Here is a 25,169-nt window from a genome sequence, read left to right as displayed (position 1 = left end):
AGTCTTTGTAACATGTTTTTAGCAATACATGTTTAACATTTAAAATGTGTTAAGAAAGAATTCTCTGAATTGCCTTTACACAGACTTTAAATGTATGTCTCTAGCAGATGCTTTCTGCCCAGAGAGATTTACACTACAGCAGAAATCACATTACTGGCAAATACACATGTAGCATATAAAATATAAATACAGCTCACAGTCTCACCGTGTTCATGTATTCCTACAGAGGGAGAAAAGTCCTCAGAGTCAGCAGTGATGCAGATACATCTTTGGATTGGACTAAAAAGTTATTTTAGTCTGTTTAACTGACTCCAGCTTCAGGTCTCTGGTCTTGTGATGTCAGAATCACATTTGCCTAATTCAATAAGGGTTCCTTCTGTGCAGCACTCAAAGGTCAGGAAAAGCAACAGTTTTTCTTCATTTACATCTCATTTACTTGACTCTCTTTTGGTAGGAAATGTCTTCTTACTAAGTAGTGAATTATGTGTGGTGCATTTATTATAATAATTATCAACAGAGTTCTCTCTCTCCAAGCCATAGAAAACACAAAACTGGTCCATTTCTGATGCAGACAATAAACATTTTATTTCTATAATTAACTGTACATTACATTATAAAACATAGTGCAGCACAACTTAAAATGGTCAACATGAAGTACAGTGTATAGATGAAGTATGTTCCAAGTCACTTTTAACAGCTGTTTAGTTAGGGCTAAAGGCAATCTTCCAGTTTCTCGAGTTGATTTTATTGTTAGATTAGTGTGTTCAACCATGCTAAAACATGACAATAAATAATGACTTTGGTCTCCTCTATTCAAATATGAAATGTAGTATCAAAATGAAAGATAAACAGACTTGAATAAGCCACAAAATATGCATTTTTTTTTCAAAATAAACTTTGCTCTATAAAGACCGCAAACAGGTGGAGACAAAACCTCTGCGAAACAAAGAGCGTTTTTTTTACCAAAGAACCATTAGACAACTGATTGCAAATGGCAACAGGTAAGGCACTTGCATGTCCGAAGAAACAAAATGTCTAGTACTCAAATCAGCAGCAGCTGGAAGGAGGTACGACGAGCCATGAGCGGAAAGCAAAACTACTACTTTACTCTCTTTGGGAGGCCATCTTTTTTTGGCAATCGTAATAATTTTGATTCGCAGAAATACTTATTTTTTCCTAAAACTACACAGTTTGAAATGGGAACGTCCTCATTATGTGTATTTTGTTTTACAAATGGGAAAAATAAATAATTGAATAAATACATAAAAGGCCAATATTACATTCCAAATTATAGGGAATTGACAAAAACAATATGAAATAGGTCTCACAGCTTTCAAATAAAAGTAAGAACATAATAGTTTCATACAGCAGTGACTGAGCCCATGCGGACCATATGGCAAAAAAGAAAACTTTCATTCAAAACTCAAGGTGCTTTTCTCTCAGATTTTCATTCTTCTAAACAAAAACTAGTTACTTTTCACATTATTGTATAAATAAAAATGATTCTCTTTAAATTCTTACACTTATTGCACAGGCCACTTTGCATATTTTTTTTTCAAAAAAAGAAAAAGAAAAAAAGCTTAATTTGCAACATAAAGACAAATAACAACAAATGACATTAATTATTAAATTACATATACATATGAAAGAATAATTAAGGTCAAGTTTAACCAATACTTGCAAACTTACTATTTATCTTGGAGCACTAATCAAACTTTGTGTGTTCTTTTACAAATATCATACACCATCATGATATTAAATTGACAAGCTCAAGCAAGTCCCAATGCCCACAATATCATAACACACTGTTCATACCTGTTAATACTTAACGTACATGACTGTCATTATCAGATGCCATGATGTCATTTCATATAGGACCTTTTAAAGTACGATAGTGACACATTTGAACATCCTCTGATCAACTTGAAGACTGTATTGTACTAATGTGTTGCTAAAGCCTTTTGCACATCACAGGCTACAATTTGTACAATAAACAGCTTAAGCTAAATTACAGAACAGGAGCTACTCTAGTAGCACATTTCAGATATTGTTGATCTTATAAACACCAGCTGAGAAGCAAATTAGAGTTGTAAGACAAATAGTCAACCACATTCATGTTGCATTTTTCTCTGGAAATAGACAATAATTATGTGGCTTTGTTGATGTCATTCAAGTAATCAGGGTGGAATAACACTGTGACTTTAAAAAAATCATAATCATACATTTCAGGTTAATCTTTAGTCTTAAATTCCTTTTGTAGTGTGACAAAATTTCCTCATAAATGTTTGTGGAACTATATACTACTACATTTAATTTTAATAGCCAATTAGGTATTGGTTTGGGCTCAGATTTTGATTATGTTTTAATAAAGCCATAGCTCAAATGGTATCATGAACTTATATCAATATCTACATCTAAATCTGATTCCGTTTTTAAATAACTTATAAATTCTCGCCTATCACCTTATTTGCTCCAACCAGCACTTTCTATGGATTGAAAATTTCTATTATCAATAGTACATAAGTGTTCTGATTAGTTATTCCATAGCACCTTTCCAATTTTCACATTTATGTGCACCTTTATGGTTTGTAATGATTATCTGTATCAGATAAATTGTCTCTTTTTGCTATCAGATCATCGCAGCTGCATGATTGACTCATTTGCAGTAGCACATAAATTTGCTGGTGAACAAACTGGGAGGCAAAATGTCATGGATATTGTTAAAATGTCAACCAAACGGTACATAAATGGGGTTTTAAAGCTTAAGAAAGTTTAAATTATAGAGATCATTGCTAATTTAACCAGATTATGCCACCTTATAGATGGGCTACATGTATATTAAATCCTTAACAGGTAGGGCTTCCTTCAGCAAGACAAAGAAAAGCGGTATCAACAAAGCCGTTTAATGAAGGTCCAAGCCAGAGCATGCTTTAATATATATCTCAGTTAAAGCACAGACAGACACATGAAGAATGCAGTGCAGTTATGTAAAGGGCTGCTGGAAGGACGTCCAAGCCTGGCCTGATTGTTCTCATGAGGTGTCTTGCAGCATCAGCCTCCACGGTCGCTCTCGATGGCTGTAGGACTGGTTCGGTCCCGTTCACTGAGAAAGCAGTTCTGACATCTTGGAGTCAGCTTTTCAAACTCTGCAACACAGTTGGAGTTAAAGAGAGCTTGGGGGAGCAAGAGGATTGCACGCAAAGAGCAGGCTCTTGGTCGTCGCAGTCAACAGAGACTGTGGCGGAAAGCGTGAGGTCCTCTGTGGAGATGGCCAAGTCGCCTAGCTTGGCCAGCGAGTTAGACCTTTTGAGATGGGAGGACATGGTCAGTCCGGCGAGCCGCACGCGGGTCTCGATCTCTCGAGCTCGCTGATGTACCAAGCCCGGCTGGCCTCTGCGAATTCTCGGCAGACTGTCGCTGCTGGAGCTGCGTGTCAGGGCCGAGCCCGGTGCGAGCGTTTGCTGGAGTTCACTGGAGCTAGGGTGCAAGTTGGGGACGCTCCCCTCGTCCACTTCCATGTCCTCTGTGGCAGTGTCCTCTACGCTCAAGTCCATCTGTTCCGACTGAGGACCGGACATTTCCTCCAGTCTACGGTGCACCAGGTGGGCCCCCTGACTGAGCTCGGCCGTGGGCCTCTCACCACCCAGACTGAGCCTCAGGAGAGTGAGCTCTGTCGTAGGACTGCTGGAGCTTTCCTTGCTCCCCTCGTCCTCCCCTTCCATTCTGTCCTCAGTCTCCAAGGAATAACGCAAATCCTGAGGAAGGTCTTCGGAGCTCGGTTGCTTGTGGTAAGGGTCCGAGTTGGCTCGACCGAAGCAACGAATGCACTGGCAGTGCCCGCTGCTCATGTGATGCAGAGGGGCAGGAGGAGGCACCTTATTGGCGGAGACAGGACTGAATTTGTGTCCTCTGGGGGCCTGGATGGACATACTGGGCAGGCCAGTGTGACGTGGCAGGTTAAGGCGATGGGTGCGACGTTCGCAGCGGCGGCCGCTGGGCAGGCGCGGGCAGTCTCGGCACGACTGATATGAGGGCTTCACTTTGTAGGGGTTTCCAATGCTAGCACTGTCCTAAACCGATGAATACACACAGGCAGGGAGAATGCATGGTTAGGTTTTTTAAAGGTGTAAGAGTACGGGATGCTTTAGAGAAAGTAAAGCGTTTAGGATGGATTCACAGAAAAGAGCTCTTTGAGCTATAAGCTTGCATACAAGCCAGGAGAGCTGCCGCTACAGCTAAGACGTCATACTCACGTCAAAGCCTGAAGGGCAGCTGCGTTTCCCGGCCAGCCTGTTGCTGTTGTTGGCGTTCTCGTTGTTAAAGCAGTTCGAGTTCGCCAGGCTCTCGTCTTCCCTCGGCGTCTCCTCGCCACGTGCTAAGGCTGCCATCTCCGCCTCCTCCTTTTGTGCTTCCTCCTCATCCTCCTCCTCCACCGTGCTAAACTCCAGCCTCAAGCGCATGTCCTCTATGGGCTCCAGTCGGCCACAGGTCTGGGCCGCTGTGCCCTCCCCGGGAAGGGCCAAGTGAGCCATGGGGAAACCTTCATCGTCCAACAATGCATCCCTCTCTACGTCCTCAATCTCAATAAAGACTCGTTCCATGCCTAAAAGCGGAGGACCTCGAACTGGCGTGGAGGGTTCGCTGTCCAGGGCCGTGTCTGATAGTCGTCGGAAGTAGTAGTTGTAATTGAGATGATCTGTCGGCTCTTCTCCGCAGCAGGGGGAAGCACTTGCTCCACCGGGGCCCCAAGCCATCCCCTCTTGATCGGGGTGCAGTGACGAAAATTGAGGAGTCTGGTCACCACTGGCAGCTGAAGCTTGAAGGCCCTCCAGCGAATACTCATCACCATCCGGTTGCCAGAGTTTGTTGTGCCTCTGCTTGCTACAATGACAGGAAACAAAGGGGTAGCAGTCACCTCTTGATAGTGTGAAAAAAGAAAATGCAGTCAAAGAAAGCTAGGTTTGGAATGAGTTTTGGATGCTTGTTTCCCCAACAGGCTGCTTAACTAACACATCTTTGAAACGTAAGATGCTCTGAATAAAATGTGTATGTAAATGAATAAATGCATATGTGAATGCAAATGCAAGAAGCTATCCATGTGTAAAAAGAACATGTCTAAATATCTTGGCTTTTCCCACCTGGCATCTAAAATCCCCTCGTATTCGGCAAGTTGTTTCATAAAAGCTGGATTGGGTTGTGCTATATTCCTCTTCTGTTTGACAAAACTGTACGCCTTCTCAAGCGACCATCCGTACTCCTTCATAGCATAAGCAATGACGGTGGATGCTGAGCGACTCACTCCCATCTTGCAATGTACAAGGCATTTAGAGTTGTTTTTCCTATGTGAAAAGACATACAGGGCATCCACATCAAAAAAAGCTTTTGATTGAGTGAAACAGCAACAATAACACATAACTTTCTAAACATGAAAAGTAACTCACTTGGCTTTAACTATGAAGTTGTAGGTTTCGTTCCAGTGTGCCAGCAGATCTGTAGTCTCATCATCGTAAACTCGGATATTACAATAACAAAAGGTACCTGGGAAAAAGTTGTCGATCTCTCTTGTGACATTGAGTATATACCCAACCCTGCATAAAAATAGACTAATGTTAGATTGTTGATTTTATGTTAAATACACATATAGTCTTAACTTGACCCACAGTCGGTCGACATATAATCAGCACTAACCCAGAGTCTTGAAGCTCCTCCAAGTTGGATGCATTCCATTCTGAGCCCTGAAATTAATGAGATGTAAAACAACCACAGCTTTATTAGTTTCAGAGTCTTAAAGCTCCTGTCGATTTTGTTGTAAACTTAAAGGGCTCTTGTTTTCAGTTGATGCGACTAAGACTGATCACGTTTTGAGCATGTGTACTTCAATTATGATTTAAGTGTAAATAAATAAACTTTTATCCAGCCTTGTTGATCTTGACAGTTAATCCTATCTGCAGGATCCTGCATATGCTTGTTTACATAGTGTAAATTCTGCAGATTGGCCTTTATTTCAATTTGTAAACTTATCTATAATGTTTTGGTGTTTTCCTAATAAACAGAAGGGTTATTGTTTTTCCAGATCCAGAATTGTTTGAGAAAGCAGGGCAATGCATTAGTGCATGCATGCAGGTTTCCCCCCCATCCCTATCACTGAACTAACACAATGTGCTTTGCTTTTTAGGTAAGCAAACATCTTAAGCAAACAAGAATCAAACATGGATGACAGAGAAATCTTGGAAGAAGCTTTACCAGGTACAGATGGTCAAATATGAGTGTAGCCTTGTCCATCTGGCCCAGGATAAGCAGCATCTCATTGTCAATAAACTCTTTATACTCCCTCAGGTTGCAGCTCATATGTTGTTCCAGTTCATTTCGGATCTACAGAAGTGAAAGGATTCAGTTTAATGCTGCGTTCTGATGCGTTCATGTAAACCATGGTACAAAAGCCTCATTACATATACCTCCTTAGAAGTAATATTTTCCAGGTCCTGAAACATCATTATGTTTCGGAGTTTGGCTTTGATCATACACTCTGTTCTCTCTCTCTCTGTTGGCCTGTGCATGACATGAAAAAACTATGTTAATATAAGCAAAATATTGTAGGTTTTTAGCCTCCAAAGTACAGTTTTCAAAGTATTCAATCTTATTTTACTATAATCAGTTTATCAGTCTGCTGTAGCATTTATGTAGCACTTAAGATCGATATTACGTTTTCCTATTTGCAGACATATGAACTCACTGATCAGAAAACATGACTGGTGAGTCAGGCCGTGTGGTCTCCAGATCTGTCATAGCATTCCACTCATTGATACAGCTCTGCTCTGAGGAGATACAGCTCTCATAATAGCCAACCCATGTAAGGGCCATCCCTCCTGGGAAATAGTTGTATCTGCGGGACACCTCACATGCTTTGTGCAACATCTGTAGGGCAGACCTGCAAAATACAACAAATCAAACATAAACGATTTAAGAACTGTGTGAGAAAAAATATATAATTATAAGGGGATACATAATAGTTAACGTACCACATGGCCTGGACTGATACAGGCTTAAAAACATGTAGTCTTCCTGCTGTGCTCACACTGAAACCTCTGGGGGATGAGATACAGGAGTTCAGGCACGTAAATTATGAGCTATGACCTAATAATTTGTGATTATACAGAAATGCATAAGCAGGCAGCAGGACGACGCTGCTTTCCTGGGTTGGTCAGTGGAACAATTTTACACCACAAACCAGTGGAAAATTCTCTCTACATAATGCATCTGCCAATAGCTCTCAGGTCACATGCACAGAGAACATAAACATGCTATTTTGTACTGAACCTGTAGAGGTCATACTCTGTACACATATGTGACCCTGGACCACAAAACCAATCATAAGGGTCAATTTTTGGAAACTGAGATTTATACATAATCTAAAGCTGAATAAATAAGCTTTCCATTGATGTATGGTTTATTATGCTAGGACAATATTTGGATATTTTGGAATCTGAGGGTGCAAAAAAAATCGAAATACTGAGAAAATCGCCTTTAAATTTGTCCAAATGAAGGTCTTAACAATGCGTATTACTAATCAAAAATTAAGTTTTTTATATATTTACAATACAGTATATATTTACAGTAGGGATTTTTGGCAATAATTTTGACCCATACAATGTATTTTTGGCTATTGCTACAAATATACCTGTGCGATTTAAGACTCGTTTTATGGTCCAGGGTCACATATAAAGTGATTCTACATGTGACCTAACAGACAGGGTGACAGATAAATCTAGACAAATCTGGAGTATTTCTATGTGTATGGTAGGCATAAGCAATCAATTAAGGTACAAAAGAAGAACATTTATTGAAAGAAGTAAAATTGTGTCAGTAAATCTCTGAGTTAATTAAGAACATGACACCTGTGGCCCTAAAGTAGGATTAACCTTTACAGGAAGTGAATTAACATATTTACCCATCTCCATCCAAGTGAATCTTTGTATCACTCCAAAGTGGAAGAGTCATCCCAATAGAGCAACTTTTACTATAACAAACAAACAAACATTTGTTTGAACCAATAAGAATGCAGTAAATACATTCAAGCTGTTAGCACAATCAGATTCCTACCTGTCCTTATCTGTGAAATCCATCCCAAGCACTATGTTTTCTTCAGTGTCCTGTCGCCCATTTGTGTAGACAACCACCATGTACCGCACATGGTCCGACCAACCGCTTTCTAACCTAACAACCTGTTGATGCATACATGGGACACATTGATGTATGCACATTATGAGCAGTAGCCATTTCTACATTGTCCTAGACACACTGGACGTTACTTACTAATTTAATTCTATCCTCGGCACGGAGGGTGTTTATCATGACTTGTAGATGCTGTGGTAAATCCCCTTTAACAACAACAAAAAAGATGAGCAATTAAAGAACAAAAATATGATAATTTCATGAGCAACACACCATGAAGCAAAAAAGCAAGACTTAACCGTTTACAGAAACCAAAAACCTCCTTTTTAAAAGGCTAGTTCAACCAAAAACAAAAATCTTGTCATTGATTACTCACCTTCAGTTTGCTCCAAATCTGTAAGTCCATTCATCTTTGGAACACAAATTAAAATATCTTTGATCCGAGAGCTTTCTGACCCTACACAGACAGCAATGCAACTGACACGTTCAAGGCCCAGAAAGGTAGTAAAGACAACCTTAAAATAGTCCATGTGACAAAAGTGGTTCTACCACACACATACATTGCGGTACTCTCCTGAATGTGCATCAAAGACTGATACAAAAGAGAAGAAATAGTTGAATAAAGTTGTTATTTTCATTTTCTTTGCGCACAAAAAGTATTCTCGTAGCTTTATAAAATTCAGGTTGAAGCACTGATGACACATGGACTGTTTTAGAGATGTCCTTACTACTTTTCTGGGCCTTGAACGTGTCAGTTGCGTTGCTGTCTATGCAGGGTCAAAAACCTCTCGGATTTCATCAAACATTAATTTGTGTTGTAAAGATGAACAAAGGCCTTACGGTTTGGAACGACATGAGGCAGAGTAATGACAGAAATGAAATTTTTGGGTGAACTATCCCTTTAACTGTGAAAAAGTGCAAGGTAAGCATCCAAACATTTCAGATTTGAAAACTGATTTATTCCCTTAAATCCCTTCACACACAGAATTGATCATGGTCATGTTGTTGTGGTTTACCTGCATTTTTATGATGGGTGGGTGTTCTGGGTTCTTGTGCACTACTGCCTTGCTGTAAAAACAGAGCTGCCCCTTTTACCATGAAGAAACTTTCACTCAGGCTGAAATAGGCCACACATACAATTATGCAGACACTCCAAAATGAAGATTAATTATCAGAGTTAAAAAAGGATGAATGGATTAAATAAGATGAATCAAAATAGCACTGACCTTAGGTTTGCCTTTCGATCATCATCACTGCCTAAATCCTGACAGATAAAACAGCAAAAGTGGAATTACAAAGGGCCCTGGTAGAAATTATTCTGTATAAAAAACTACTTTGCATATAGCAATCATTTCTGAATGTTTCTAATTATGGTTTAGCTATACACAGCCATTAACACCAGAGTGTTTGATGAGAGGGATCCAAAAATGCAAGCCCCACTAGGAATTCTTTAAATAGTATGCAGAAGCGTTTTATGATTTAAGCAAAACAAAAACACTTTGGATAGATTTAGGGCACATTAAAAAAATGAAAGCCTGAGGGATGTACATTACTGTGGGCTTATGTTATAGTAGGCTTGCTCATTAGTGGGCTGTCTCCAAGAAGCCTGAACAGCAAAATCTGGGGGGGGAGACATGACAATATTCCTGGTCCCATGATTGGTCACCAGGCAGAGTATCTATTCAATGACATCATTGCAGTGAGTGTGCTGAGAGTAGTGAGGGGAAGACTCGGTTCTTTTGAACAGTTCGTTCTAACCGGTTCAAGAAATGATTCAGCTATTCTATTAGCCTAGGTCATGGAGTAATTGCGTCATCACGTGGTCGTTAACAAGCATGGCATTTATTTACAAGAATGTTTATTGTATTGATTTAGCTAACAAGTCATTTAGAAATTAAATATAATTTGGATTCATATAAAACCGTATGAAACTTAACTTGCCTGAAAAGTTTTTGCATGAGTTTAAGAAAATCTTAACCCACTCCGTATCGCATGTGTGCTGATAAACATTCCAATATGTTTAAATCACATTTCTACTATTTAGTAAATAATGTAACATAACTTTTCGCTTAATCACCATACTCCAAATGCATTTAATATTACATAACTTTTTCAGCTCATTGTCAATTACACATGCTTGAATAGAGAATTCTCGGTTTAATGAGGCGTTTACGGTTTACTCGAAAACCTTCCTCACAGATTCAGTCAGTTTCGTAATATTACTTTCAGGAAGGTTTAATGAATCAGTTCAACTGAGTCTTTGAAAAGATTCGACTCAATGACCAAATGCTAATGAGGTTCGTTCACGAATCGTATACTGTATAGTGAGAACTGCCAATTGATCAATTTAGTCAGAAGTATCATATTAATAAGAAACTGCGGTGTAAAGCATATTTGTGGTATGGTTGAATTGACACTGCGTTAAATATGCAAGGCAGCCGAATTATTACCACTTTATCCTCAAAACACACAAAAAAGATAACGTTACTGAATCTAGGGTAGGATAAACAGTGAAATAATAATTGCACCAGGCACCTACAGCTACTAAAGGAAAATAATTATCATTTACTTCAACCAAATACACAAATATATTTGACCATTTCGACAGGAGAAGCGTAATTGGGCACTGGCATGCTTTGTTTTGTTTGGGCAAGTCAAGTTAATCCCCATCATCACGCTTGCTCTCTCACACACACTGCCTGAAAACAACCTCCTCCTCGCTAATGTGAAAACTTCAGCATGCGCTCGTGTACGCGGCAGGTTGAACTCGGTGACTTCTTGTAGTATCACATTTGCACATCATTAGAAAGGGAAAACGATCCCCGAGCAACAGGCCCGGCTAACATTAGCTGTTTAGGCACTATTTACACATGCATCCCCGGCATTTCCTCCGTCGGTCAGCCTCCACTCACCTCCCCCGCGTTGGTGCTGGCAGAGGATGCGGCGCTGGGTGTAGGGGAGCGCTGCAGAGTCACCAGAGCCATGGCTGCGCTGCAAAGCGTTCGGGGGAAAGCTCACAGGCGCTCCGGTCCGAATAGGACACGCCGAGATATCCTGTTCTGCACCCGCCAGTGACGGGGTTAATGCATTCAGAGGCGCATTAAATCTATTTAGCGGAGCGATAAACCCATCATCGGCTTTGTCATCCAACTCGGCGATTCTGCAAATTCTCATTCACGCCAACGATGCCAATAAACAACGGTCTGTGCTCTATCTTCCCGGCTGGACCGTTGATTTAGTGGCCAGACATAATGGACCTTGTTTCGGGACCGCCGTCCGTGGTTGGTGTAGTTCTGTGATCGTCTGCGTTAGATATGGGCTTCTGGGCCAACCGCGTGAAGGTGACTTGCACTTCTCCCTGACAACAGTGCATCCTATGCAGACTCAACACCCAATCATCCACATACTACTAGAGCCCTTATGATGTAGACTATCTCGAAACTAACGTAATGCTTCATCGCCAGATTTTTCCTCCCTATGACGACGAGAAATCTGTATGGTTCAGCAACCAAAAATGGAGCTGAGTGTGTGTTTTGTGATGCAAATTGAGCCTCTGCTTAAATACCCCATGAAAAAAATAATCGACAATAAATAAATAAAACACAATTAAACGTGTTACCCAAGTCCACGTGTTAGCTACTGTAGCTCTCTACTGAAACGTTGACAAATTTTAAATTTAGCAGGTATACACATTTTAAATTGTTTTCAATTAATGTGGGTTTATTCTATAGTATGCTACATTTTTCTCTTCAAAATAAAACAAAAAACAAAAAAATATTGATGACTCATCTTGCACTAGCAAATATTTGTCCAATCAAATTCTCCCTAGAACAAAAATGTCCCCTGCTGTCAATCAGCAAGTGGCAAATCATGGCTCATGACTGCTGTCACAACTAAAGCCCACTGGTGTATGGCAGAGGTGCCCAACCCTGTTCCTGGAGATCTAACTACCTGCAGACTTTAGTTCCAGCCCTGCTCCAACACAGCTGTCTGTAACCATGAATTGCAACCTAAGAGATTAATTAGCTGGTTCAGGTGTGTTTAATCAGGGTTGGAGCTGAACTTTGTAGGATGGTAGATCTACAGGAACAGGGTTGGGCACCCCTGGTGTATGGTAATTATGAGAAAATAAAGCACAAAATTAAATATTGAGGAAATGTCACACAACATGGCAAAGCAATATTAATAGACCAATTCAGTGTTTGCAAACAGTGATGTTTTTTTTGTGGGTGGAGCCTCTGCCTCTAGTGGCAGTCTGTGGAAGCCATGGAAAAAAGAAAATTTTGTTTATATTTAGGGCTCGAGCCCAAAAGGGCGAAGGCCCTATTCTTCTAAGGATTCTTTTTTTTTTTTTCAACCGTTCGGGCACTCATGGGGGCCTTAACATGCTCAAAAACTCTTGAAAATTTGCACACATGTTGGAATCTGCCGTCATGCGGACGCCACAGAGGCTGGGACCCGGGCGTGGTACAGGGCCTCTACAGCGCCCCCTGGAACACAGTTTTAAAACTTGATGTACTGCGCACACATACTTGCACGTATTGATATGAAACTCGGTACACATATAGATCTACTTGATGTACTGCGCACACATACTTGCACGTATTTATATGAAACTCGGTACACATATAGATCTCACTGATCCAAACAACTTTTGTACTCTATGTCATAGGCTCCACCCAACAGGAAGTGAGATATTTAGGGCTGTTTAAAAAGTGCATGCTCTGGAATTTGATATACTCCTCCCAGGATTTCCATGGGATTGTCACCAAACTCGGTCAGCATGATCTCAAGACATTGGGGATGCAAAATTGCGAGGGGATTTTTGATATCTCGAACGGTTTGGCTGTGGCAAGGCGACAAAGTTATGGCGAGAAATGAGAAACAGAAAGTGTCTAATAACTGTTGCACACATTGCCTGATTCTGATGAAACTTCACCAGTTTGTTCGTTGTATGATGCCGATTACAGAAACATGACTATTATGAGTCAAAGTTATAGCGCCACCAACTGGCAGCAGGAAGTGTGTCATTTTTAAAATGCTTTGAAATAAGCCTCTTAATTTTACTCGATTTTCTTTAAACTTCATCAAAATAATGTCAAAACACGGCCGATGAGAATATGTAAAGGGGTCGATGATAAATCAAATGCTGTTGCCATGGCAACGTGTCAAACTTCAAAATTAGGTTCCTGTCTTTTCGAGGCAGATAACATGCTTAGAATTTCATGAAACTCAACACACACATCAATATTAATGATAGTTAGACACTGGAAAAAGGCCATAAATGGGTGTGGAGCAGGCACTCTATAGCGCCATCTTTTGACAAAAGTTGGGGGGTTAGTTTTTCCTACAGTCACCAAACTTTGCTAATATATTGTTCTCATCAATCTGGACAACTTTCTAAATTAAACTCATTAGCTAAGACCAACAGGAAGCCGGCTATTTGGATTTGAATGTGGATTTTTGGAAAAATCAGGCTGTAAACAAATTCATACTACTCCTAAGAAGAACAAGCTGTTCACACCAAACTTTTTTAACATGAAGAGAAGATTCTGAAGATGCTAAATTGCGAGCGGATTTGGGATATCTTGAACGGTGTTGACGTGGTGATTTTTTAAAGATATAGTAAAAAAGATGAGCATAATTTTTTTATATCTTTAAAGTGCAGCATCCAAACTCTTTAAAACTTTTTTCACACAGATATCTAATCATTCTGAGCAAGTGCTGTTAATATCAATTTTATACAAGCTTCTATGAAGTAAAGAAAACTAAAAAAAGAAATCAGAAACCTGCTGTCATTCTGCCTGACTGTCTCTGTTGAGTCACTACAGAGTGACTGAAGAGTGACTGAAGGGGGGAGGGGTGAAAGGGAGAGAGGGAGAGAGAGTGAAACATGCTGTTTTGCAATAGACCATCTTTGAAGAAGAAATGCACACATATTATGTAGTGTAATCGACATAAATATGTCTGATCTTTGAGAGTCTGATATTTTGAGAAAATATAAAGGGTCACTAAGTCTTTCATTGTTTGTATTTTGCAGTTGTTGTTTTTTTATTTATTTTTTACTGAACTGTACCATGAACTTGTCCTATTCAGTCAGATAGCAAAAGATTAAGAAAAATAAAACTTTTTAGCATGAGCGATTTATCTTCTTTGATAGACATTTATTTTCAGTGTTATTTATTGAATATAAAATTTAAATTAACAATTTCAAGACAAACTTTGACAACAAAACAAACTTTGCTGTTATCTGTTCAAAACATCTGAAAATTTTACCATTTTAAGATGAGTTATATATATATCGCCCCATTACAATACTCAACTTGATTTTTAAAGATATTTTGAAAGAAGGAAGCATTTATAGAGCACTTTATTGTGTATTGCTGTACACCCACATGAACTGTGTTCATGTTCATGTTAATTCACAGTACATAAACTAATGTTAAAAGATACTAATTTACCTTTAAACAATATATGAATACTTTTTTTAGGTGAATATTAATTAACAATAATAAATTCTATTTATTTATTGTTCATGTTAACTAATATAGTTAATATTAACAAATGAAACTGGATGGTAAAATTTTATATATTGTGTGTATGTGTCTGTGTGTTGATTTTAAAGTTTAACCCTTTCAATTCTGTAAACTTTAAATCCAAACTGGCAGAGGGTTACTGTGAATGCATGTGCCAACTGGGCACCGTTTTCCTAATTGATTCTTAGTTATGTAGCGCTTAAGAGTGATGTCTTATAACAGAAGTCACCAGCAAAGCAATATCCACACACAAATTGTACAGATTGTACAGGTAACGATGACATTTAAGCAGAAATGGTGGATGTAATGCAAGCAATAATAACATTGTTATCATCATGAATTAGATGATCTTATCATCATCATCAGAATATAGGGAAGATGTAGCATATTGGTTCACAGTTGGCATTATCTGAAGTCCTTGCAGGGGGTTAGGTTTATAGCAAACTCCTCCTAGAGATTTAATGATATCAACATTATATTTGGTCAGTCTGATCTAGAGGCCTTAGAGATGATAAATTGTGACGATCTTGAGTTTTCGTTAAAGGGCGTGTCCGTGTCCTGACAAAGTTTGATGTTTCGCCATGGACATAGAAGTTGTTATAACTCAGCCATAAAATGTCCGATCTGCCTCAAACTTCACAGGTTTGGTAAGAGTCTTGGCCTGAAGACACCTAAAGGCCAATATTCAGATATTATCATAGCACCACCTGTTGGCAGCAGGATATATCATATCTTTCACTAACTCAAACATACCAAGGCCAATCTGCACCAAACTACAAATGTTTGATAATAGTGCTGGCCTGAACACATCTACATGCCAATAATCAGTTATAGGCATAGCGCCACCAGCTGGCAGCGGCAAGTTTGGCACATTTAAATGACTTATGACATATTTCTCCTATATTTACTGTATTAAAAGCATACTGCCCACCGTTTGCTGTTTTCCTAAAGTCACCGGTCAACGGTGAGCCCGGGTGCGAAGGCCCGTTCATCGCTGCTTGTAGCTTTAATTCAAAATTATGACTTTATTCCTGCAATTCCAAGTTTATATATCACAATTCTGATAAGAAAAATCAACTTGTCATTCTCTCTTTATGTCCCACACTTCTGTTTCCCCCCCCCCTCAGAATTTACAAACTCGCTATTGTTGAGTTATATCAAGTTATAAAGTCCGAAATACAAGATATAAGCTTGGATTTGTGAGAAAAAGTCTGTAAATGTAAAATGTTACAGGTTTAAATAACATTTAATGCTGTAACTGCATGCTAAATGTATTTAGACTACTGAAAAGTGTTAAAACTTAGTTTTAATATACATAAATATTATGTTTACTATTGTTAATATAATTTTTTTGTGATTGACAGTTAATAGAAATATGTCAGAAAGAGTTTACTACTATTATACTTGCTATTGGGCCATTACTACACCAGATGCTTCTGTAGTACTGAGATTTTAAGGGGGAAATTCAGGCGTGCTTGTAGAGTCCATTGGAAAATTATCAAAACAGGAGAGAAATTGGCACTTGTCTAACTAAAAGAGCCAACAAAATTGTTTGACAAGTTCTTGGCATCGTAAACGGCTTAGTGTAACATTTCTAAAGAACAAAAGACCAAAATCATAGATTTTATTAGCATTTTATGGCCATAATTTATACAGTGCCTTGCGAAAGTATTCATAGACCTTCATTTTTTTTTTTTTTACGTTTTGTTATATTGCTGTTAAAACTGCTTTAGATTACTGTTTTTCCACATCAATCTACACTCCATACACCATAATGGCAAAGCAAAAAACAGGTTTTTAACATCTTTGCAAATTTATTAAAAATAAAAAACCTAAATCATTCCATTGCATAAGTATTCATACCTTTATCTGGAACAGTTGAAATTTAGCTCTGGAGCATTAATATTGTATGTAGATGTTACTACACTTCAAGTGGAGTTAACCTGTGGCAAATTCAATTGAATGGGTATGATTTGGAAAGGCACACACCTCCCAGAAAAGGCTGAAAATGCATATCAGAGCACTAACCAAGCCCGAGTTCCAAAAGCTTCCTATAGAGCTCAGTGAAAGGATTGCATACCACACACCTGGGGAAGAGTTCAGAAGAAATTCTGCTTCACTGAAGGTTCTCAGAAGCATGTAGTCTCCATTACCCTTAATGGAAGAAGTTTGAAACAACCAGGACTCTTCCTAGAGCTGGCCTCCTGGCCAAACTATTGATGGAGAAGGGCTTTGGTTAGAGTGGTGACCAACAACCTGATCATGATCATATTTAGAGATAGGAGAAACCTAGAGAAGGACAAACATCACTGCAACACTCCACCAATCTGAGCTTTAGCAGAGACACATGAAAACACACTTGGATTTTGCCAAAAAAAAAGCATCTAAAACCCCCACACTGTGAGAAACAAGATTGTCTGGTCTGATGAACCTCAATTCCAAACATCATGTATGGAGGAAACCAGGCACTGCTCATCACCTGCAGAGTACCATCCCAAAAGTAAAGTGTGGTAAAAGCAGCCTTATGCTGTGGGGCTGTTTCTCAATGGCAGGGACTGATGAACATGTCTGAGTAATAGAAAAGCTCAAAGCACCAAACTATTGAGATAGCCTAAAGAAAACCCAGTCCGGAGCATCCAGAACCTCAGACTTGGCAGAAGGTTCACCTTCCAACAGGAAAATGACTGTAAGCACACATACACACAGTATGATGTTGTGACAGCCATGTTTTTGCTTTGTCACGATGGTGTATGGAGTGTATTCATGTGGGAAAATTTTTTTTTAAAACAGTTTAACATAACGAAGCAACATAACAAAACAAGACAAGAAAAAAATTAAATGGTATGAATACTTTTGCAAGGCACTGTACATAGAAATTAATTACTATTTATTTACAAATCTATTTTTTAATTTAGAATGCATTTACATAACATTTAATATATACCGGTATGGCAAAATTATACATTACGGCCTTCTCCACTATTAATCCTGAGATCTGACAGATTCAATTTTCTATATGCTGTTGAGGACATGTATTGCTGGAGGACTCAGTTGTCTCAGAGCAATGCGGTCTTTCCATGGTGCTTTGCGTTGATTCCTGAAGACTCTGCCCTGTTGTTTCCATAGGCAAAACCCAGGATGCTACTGCGCCCAGCAAGCAACATATTAAGTACACAGACAGAGTCAGGTAGACAGATGACTTTAGAAGGACCTGAAGAGAGACACAAACACACATAAAGAAAATGCATGGGTAATACATCCAAATCTTCTTATGAAACCAGAGGAATGCTTCACCTGAGCAATAAATGGTGTGATGAGAGCTCCAACACGAGCCATCCCACTGCTTGTACCAATACCAATAGCTCTGGTTGCTGTAGGGAAAACCTGAGAAAGCCAAGAAAAGGAGGAAATTGCATTTTAAAAGCAAATTCTACTGGGATTGACTGAAGCATAAGACGCTTTACAATGAAGCCTCACCTCAGGTGTATAAACATATGCAACCTGCCAGCCCGCTGTTATACAGGCTCGAGCAATGAAAATAAAGACTATAAGAACTGTCCTGGAAATAGTAAAGTAAAAGATAAACATGTTTAGTAATTTACAGTGTAATTTATTTTTGCATCCTAATTAGAATCTGTACAGGTTTTTTGATGACTTTATGATTGTACCTTTGTGTGCAGGCATACAGTGGCAAAATAGACACAGAGAACAATAAAAAACAAATAGCCATGCTTTTTCGTCGTCCAATTCGATCAATCATCCACAGGGTGATCAGAATACCTATTCGACATCAAGACACAAATCACAGTTATCTATTAGTTTATATGTAGATCATACAGCAATGTTTGCTTTTAAGTTGATTAACTGAAAACAACATGAGAGGAGAGAATGATTTATGTTGTCACGTCACCTGGAAATTCTGCTAAGGTGGTCCACAGAAGGTCCAAATAATCAGAAAAAGTAAGATTATTGCACTCGAAACTGCACCGTGGTTCCATATTTGAATTCTCAGTGCCTGGAATTAGACACATTTTTAATTAAATGCACTACACATTGTGCTATTTAATATTTAAAAGAATATTAAAGAAATGACAGTCATTCCTATTCAAATTGTAATTGCTATTGTTGCATGTGCAAGCTATAGTAAAAATGTTTCACTTTCTGTGGTACAGCTAATTTTACACTATTCTTCTTCTTCTTCTTCAAAAAAAAAAAAAAAAAAATTTATATACTGCCGTTCAAAAGTTTGGGATCAGTGAGATTTTGAATGTTTTTTAAATAAGTCTCCTACGCTCATCAAAGTTCCATTTATTTAATCAAAAATACTTTAAAATATAATTAATTTTTTTTGATGCAAAGCTGAATTTTCCCCAGCCATTGTTCCATCCTTCAGAAATTATTCTTATATGCTGATTTATTATGAGTGTTGGAAATAGTTGTGGTGCCTAATATTTTTTTGGAACCTGTGATACTTTTTTCAGGATTCTTTGATAAATTAAAAAGTTTAAAAAACAGCATTTATTCAAAATAGAAATCTTTTCTAACAATATAAGTCTTCACTGACACTTTTCATCAATTTAACACATCCTTGCTGAATAAAAATATTCGTTTCTTTTAAAGAAAGAAAGAAAGAAAAAGATTACTGACCCCAAACTTTGAACAGTAGCATATATTGTTACAAAAGATCTGTATTTTAAATTAAAAAATGTTCTTTTTAATGTTTTATTCATCCAAGAATTTCAACATTTCAACATTGATAGTAAATCAGCGTATTAGAATGATTTCTGAAGAATCATGTGACGCTGAAGACTGGAGTAATGACGCTGAAAATTCAGCTTTGCATCACAGGAATAAATTCTATTTAAAGTATATTAAAATAGAAAACCACTATTTTAAATTGCACTAATATTTCACAATATTACTGTATTTTTAATCAAATAAATGCAGCCTTGATGAGCAGAAAATACTTATTTTAAAAATATTAATAATCTTACTGATCTCATACTTTTGAACAGCTGTCTGGCTTAGATTTTTGGTTATAGTCCAAGTATGTTAAAATCAAGTTTGTGCACAATTTATGATGTGCGTGGTCACAAAAAGTACTTACAAACCACTCACCACTACATGCAGATCCTGCTTGGAACATCTCAGTGGTCAGCAGCACCAGACCATAATATGAAAAAGCATTACAAAACCTGTGTGTATAGAACAAACATAGGAGTTTTTGGTTTGCTACGCTTTTTAAGTTTCATATGAAAGGATTTGACCATTTGTAACATCTTCATACCAGATAAACCAGACCAAAAGTGTTGTTTTGCGGTATTCTGGAATAAAAAGATCTTTAATTCTCCCACGATCAGTCTAAAACACATAAACACAAATCATTCGCTGCTCAATTTTACAAAACAAACATAAAAACCCCAAATTAGAAATTCTTCAATAAAGTGTGAGTAGGAGATTTTGAGAAAAGATGTAGGACTGGTAGCTCCACATACCTGTGTGTTGGCTATAAGTCTTCCAGTAGGCACAGAGCTTCTATTAACTGCTGCTATATATTTCAAAGTATCCAGGGCCTTGTCTTCTCTGCCTCTTAGTACATCAAATCTAGCACTCTCTGGTAACCACTACAAGACAAATACACAGAATTGACAACTAAACAGTAGAGTTATTATGGATTCTATTGGATGTTAAGGCACATGAACATGAGCCTTGTGTCTAGAAACAGTTTAAACATTGTTACAGCCATACATACACAGCAGGAGGCAGCAAAGACAACAAGAGGAAGGGTGGAGAAAGCTAGCAGCCATTTCCAGCCTAATGTGGGCATGACAACCATAGCCAGTAACACTTCAAACACGGCACCCAAGCCCCAGAACACCTAGAACAAAAGATTCATATTTTTTATAATGAATTATCATCAAGGCATGTTTATGTTACATTTAACGTAATATGCATTGCGTCAGTCAGTTCAACATTAACCAACTGTCTCTATAAAATGTATTGTATACTGAAAAAATGCATAGTATAAAATGTGAGCAACAGTTGAATCAGTCATCTGAATTACCCCTAACAGGAGTATGGATATCCCTCTAGACTTCACCGGGAGGAATTCGGTATATAATGTCACTCTGTAAGGGAAGAAATTAAATATTATATTAAAAAGTAAAAAAAAAAAAAAAGCTGAATTGTCAGCAGCCATTACTCAAGCTTTAAGTGTCACAAGATCCTTCAGAAATAATGAATATATTCTGATTTGTTGCTCAAGAAATATTTCTTATTATAATTATTGTTGAAAACGGTTGTGCTGCTTTATATTTTTTGTAACAGTGCTACATTTTTCAGGATTCTACGATAAATAGGAAGCTTAAAAACAGCATTTTTTTAAATAGTTTTTTAAACATTAATTTATCTTTACTGTGGTTTTTGATTTACGCTTATTAAATTATTTTAATTTATTATTAAATAAAAGTGAAAAAAAAAACTATATATTTGGTATCAGTAAGATTTTTTAATGTTTTTTAAAGAAGTCTCTTATGCTCATCAGTTTAATTTATTTGATCAAAAATACAGAAAAAAGTTATATTATAAAATATTATTGCAATTTAAATTTCAGTTTTTTTATTTTAATATACTTTAAAATGTAATTTATTTCTGTGATGCAAAGCTGAAAGCAATCACTCCAGTCTTCAGTGTCACATTATCAATATTGGAAACAGTTGTGATGTTTAATTTTTTTTTTTGGAAGCTGGGATACTTCTGGGATACTGATTCTTTAATGAAAAAAAAAAGTTAAAAACAATAGCATTTTTTTTTTAAAATTGAAATCTTTTCTAACACTGTAAGTCTTTACTATCACTTTTTTTTAATCAAATTAACATATCCTTGCTAAATAAAAATATTTTTTTAAACAAAGAAAGAAGGAAAACATTTACTAACTTTAAAAAGTGTATATTGTTACAAAAGATTTCTATTTTAAATAAATGCTGTTCTTTTAAACATTTTATTCATCAAAGAATCCTGAAAAAGGTATCACATGTTCCAAAAAATATTAAGCAGCAAAACTGTTTTCAACACTGACAATAAATCAGCATATTAGAATGATTTCTGAAGGATCATGTGACATAGAAGACTAGGTTAATGATGCTGAAATTTCAGTATTACATCACAGGAATAAATTTGATTTAAAAGTATGTTAAAATAGAAAACCACTTTTTTAAGTTGCATAATTCTTTCACAATATTACAGTTTTTTTTCTGTATTTTTAATTAAATAAACAGCCTTGATGAGCAGAAAAGTGCAAGAGTGCAACACTTCACAGGTTTAATGGTCCCTGAGGGAAATATGGAAGTTTAGATAATTGTATGTTTTTAACACATGATGATGAAAAAGCAATGGCTAAAACATCCAGCCACTAATTAGAGTACCACAGCCACAGATTAAACAAGATTTAAAACAGAGAAATATCTAGAACATCTTTAAAAGTACCATAAGGACGACTTTGCATTTTCTCTGAGTGTTGCTCACTTACAGATGTGCCTTATGAAATTGTAATAAAACCAAAAGTCACACTTCATTGTTTATTCATTGATGGAAAAACTTACGACTGAGGGGCTCCTCCCAGGCCAACTCCCACAAGGCCTCGCAAGACTAAGATCCAGCTGTAAACAGGTGCAAAAGCACTGAGAAGCCCATAGTGCAATGTCCACATCATGCACAGTATTAAACACTAAAATAAAAGGAGACGGCGAATCTGTCAGTGAGGCAACAATGATTGCTTTATGCTCTTAGTCATATAATCAAAGCTTGTATTGACATTATTCATTCAATAATTTCACTTGAGTAAGATATAATCCAAACATACCACTTTTCGGCCATACTTGTCTGAAATGTTCCCCCAAAGTGAGGAGCTGATCATCATTCCAATGAACACTATCTGACAAGGTACAATGATTTAAGATTCAAAAGATGAAATATTTTAAAAGTCTTAACAATAAGAGTGAAAACATTTTGCCATCTATAATCGAATGAACTGTAACCCCAGGAGGTGTTTAACCACGTACAACAGTGAACATACTGTACTGACCGCTGTTATGAATGCCACTCTCCAGCTCGAAAGCCTCCACTCACAGCGCAGTTGAGGAGTTGCAATACTAAGGAGCATCATTTCCATAGCATCTGCCATCTTAGCACGCAAATATGAAACATAAGAGTTTACATTTTCAGTAAGCACGCTTTTAAGCAAACTGAACAAACTGAAGCTATTTGTTCTGTAAACATCACTTGCATTTAAAATACTACTGTATAATGCTGAATTTCTTACCCACGCAACTCCTGTTAGCATAGAGAGCTTCCACTGAAATCTTCCAAAACCAATAGCCTCAACTGCTTCTTCCACAGTGAAGGTTTCTGGAGAAATGCATATTTACTGAATGATGAGGAGATATTGTATACAAGCCAAGCATAAAACACCAAATGGACATTAGAGCTTAGATCTCCTTAAGACTGAGCCGTGCAGGATGGAATTGTGGTTTGAATTAAACAATGTATACAGAATTTAATTCTGCTGACAAAGTAGATTGAACTAGAATAAATAATTGTGACTGCATTAAAAATGGTACAATGCAAACAAGCCTAACAAGCCATAATCTAATGGTCTTTTCATCAGCCTATTTGTGCCTAATTACAGTTAAGGTCAAAATTTTACATACACCTTGTAGAATCTGCCAAATTATTTGAACAAAATAAGCGGGATCTCACAAAATTCATGTTGTTTTGATTTAGTATTGAGCTTAATAAGATATTTCACATAAAAGACATTTACATAATAGTCCACAAGAGAAAATAATAGCTGCATTTATAAAAATGACTCTGTTCAAGTTTACATACACTTGATTCGCACTGAATGATCCACAGCTGTGTTTTTTTTGTTTAATGATAGTTGTTTATCCCTTGTTTGTCCTGAACAGTTAAACTGCCCGCTGTTCTTCAGAAAAACACAAATTCTTTGGTTTTCCAGCATTTTTGTGCATTTGAACCTTTTCCAACAATGACTGTATGATTTTAAGATCCGTTTTTTTACACTGAGGACAACTGAGGGACTCATATGCAACTATTACAGAAGGTTCAAACACTCACTGATGCTTCAGAAGGAAAAACGATGCATTAAGAGCCAGGGTACAGTGTACATTTTTGAATAGAATGAACATTTGTTCTTATTTTGCCCAAATATCATTTTTTAATTTTTTTTATTTAGTACTGCCCTTCAGAAGCTACAGAAGATATTTATATGTTTTCCAGAAGACAAAATAAGTTAAATTTACCCTGATCTTCAAATTCAAAAGTTTCCACCCCCTGCTCTAAGAATCAAATGTATGTAAACTTTTGATCGGGATCCTTTTTAGAAATTTCACTATCATTTTCTCATGTGGACTATGTAAACGTCTTATATGTGAAATATCGTATTCAGGTCAGTACTACATAAAATATTACATGGATTTTGTTGTATATAACTGTATATAAGTCTAGTTTTTTTATTTGAGCATCGTAACATACTTTTTGTTATGCTCTATAGACCGATTAAAAAGCCTTATGCTCTCTTTAATAATATCTAGCCTACTTTAGTTAGTTAATGTTATTTCTTGATCAATATTTTTTTTTTAGCATCTTAAACTGAACTCACACCTGGAATAATAGGAAAATGTTTAAACTAAGCGAATGTAGATGTTGGATATCGAGACCAACCTGAGGTTCCAGAGCTTCTGTTCTTGCTGTCCTCCAAATCCACTTGCTCCTGAATAGTGCAAACTCCTTCATCGCTGGGCTCATCTTTCCCAGGCTGCTCCTCATGAACAGTGAGAATGCTTTTATCATTTGTCTGGGGTGTCACAAAACTAAACAAAAACATAGACTTTATCCTTTGTACGGTTTACAATGCAAATCTGAAACTGATTAAATATTTAAACTCACTATTGTACTCAGCTTTTCATTTCACAAACTAAACATAATTAAAAAACTGCATCCTTTGTGTGACATTTGTAGGCTATGGTTTTCAGTTTTCACTCATTTAGAAGAAAACCAGCACAGGTGTAAATCATACCTACCAGCCATAATTTACAAGTTAACACAAAACACACATGTATTACCTGATATTTCTGTCTTTCCAGCGTTTATAAGCCACTTGCGATGATCTTTTCAGCGCATTCATTTCACTCGGCTATGATGGGACGCTGAACCACAACAGTATACTTGGCTATAGAACGGGTTAGACCGGCGTGCGTCTCTGATTACATTAACACAGCCTCAAAGATGGTAAACTAAGAGAGTGGGCTTGGCCTCAAGCAGTCACACAGTCCTCCAGAGAACAACCCACAAGGCATCATGTCATCCCTAAACAATAAGATACGCAATCCTAAAAGGAAGAAATCCAAGTCAAGGGAAGAAGTGGTATTCTTTCATAAAATC

The 25,169-nt window shown here is 37.4% G+C and overlaps 2 protein-coding genes across 2 annotated transcripts; both read right to left on the bottom strand.

Moving 5' to 3' along the window:
* Nucleotides 1-559: 559 nt before the first annotated feature.
* Nucleotides 560-11,518, bottom strand: ssh1b (slingshot protein phosphatase 1b). The gene is made up of 15 exons (XM_073841148.1): nucleotides 11,085-11,518; nucleotides 9,399-9,436; nucleotides 9,189-9,289; nucleotides 8,314-8,378; nucleotides 8,101-8,222; nucleotides 7,949-8,017; nucleotides 7,020-7,085; nucleotides 6,734-6,928; nucleotides 6,456-6,549; nucleotides 6,244-6,372; nucleotides 5,689-5,735; nucleotides 5,442-5,588; nucleotides 5,139-5,339; nucleotides 4,254-4,881; nucleotides 560-4,070 (listed from the first exon to the last, which is right to left on the bottom strand). The coding sequence occupies exons 1-15, from the start codon at nucleotides 11,154-11,156 to the stop codon at nucleotides 3,132-3,134; spliced, it is 2,913 nt and encodes a 970-aa protein (XP_073697249.1). The 5' UTR covers nucleotides 11,157-11,518; the 3' UTR covers nucleotides 560-3,131.
* Nucleotides 11,519-17,712: 6,194 nt separating this feature from the next.
* On the bottom strand, nucleotides 17,713-24,912 carry LOC141334831 (synaptic vesicle 2-related protein-like). The gene is made up of 16 exons (XM_073840057.1): nucleotides 24,851-24,912; nucleotides 24,450-24,598; nucleotides 23,029-23,114; nucleotides 22,792-22,890; nucleotides 22,570-22,641; nucleotides 22,310-22,434; nucleotides 20,773-20,836; nucleotides 20,461-20,586; nucleotides 20,204-20,332; nucleotides 19,996-20,069; nucleotides 19,827-19,903; nucleotides 18,619-18,723; nucleotides 18,377-18,488; nucleotides 18,186-18,267; nucleotides 18,003-18,092; nucleotides 17,713-17,919 (listed from the first exon to the last, which is right to left on the bottom strand). Exons 1-16 carry the CDS (start codon nucleotides 24,910-24,912, stop codon nucleotides 17,713-17,715), a joined length of 1,659 nt encoding a protein of 552 aa, XP_073696158.1.
* Nucleotides 24,913-25,169: the final 257 nt, after the last annotated feature.

The sequence above is a fragment of the Garra rufa genome, chromosome 5 (genome assembly GCF_049309525.1).
Source record: "Garra rufa chromosome 5, GarRuf1.0, whole genome shotgun sequence".
Taxonomy (NCBI): Eukaryota; Metazoa; Chordata; class Actinopteri; order Cypriniformes; family Cyprinidae; genus Garra; species Garra rufa.
This window is presented reverse-complemented; position numbering and strand designations above follow the sequence as displayed.

Excerpts from the sequence above, each read along its gene's own strand:
- ssh1b (XM_073841148.1), bottom strand. The coding sequence starts at position 11,156 with ATGGCTCTGGTGACTCTGCAGCGCTCCCCTACACCCAGCGCCGCATCC. Across the intron at positions 9,290-9,398 it reads GATCGAAAGGCAAACCTAAG|CCTGAGTGAAAGTTTCTTCA; the intron begins GTCAGTGCTATT and ends GGCCTATTTCAG. Across the intron at positions 5,340-5,441 it reads AACTTCATAGTTAAAGCCAA|GAAAAACAACTCTAAATGCC; the intron begins GTGAGTTACTTT and ends CTTTTCACATAG.
- LOC141334831 (XM_073840057.1), bottom strand. The coding sequence starts at position 24,912 with ATGAATGCGCTGAAAAGATCATCGCAAGTGGCTTATAAACGCTGGAAA. Across the intron at positions 18,724-19,826 it reads AGCAGGATCTGCATGTAGTG|GCACTGAGAATTCAAATATG; the intron begins GTGAGTGGTTTG and ends GTCTAATTCCAG. Across the intron at positions 17,920-18,002 it reads TCACACCATTTATTGCTCAG|GTCCTTCTAAAGTCATCTGT; the intron begins GTGAAGCATTCC and ends GTCTCTCTTCAG.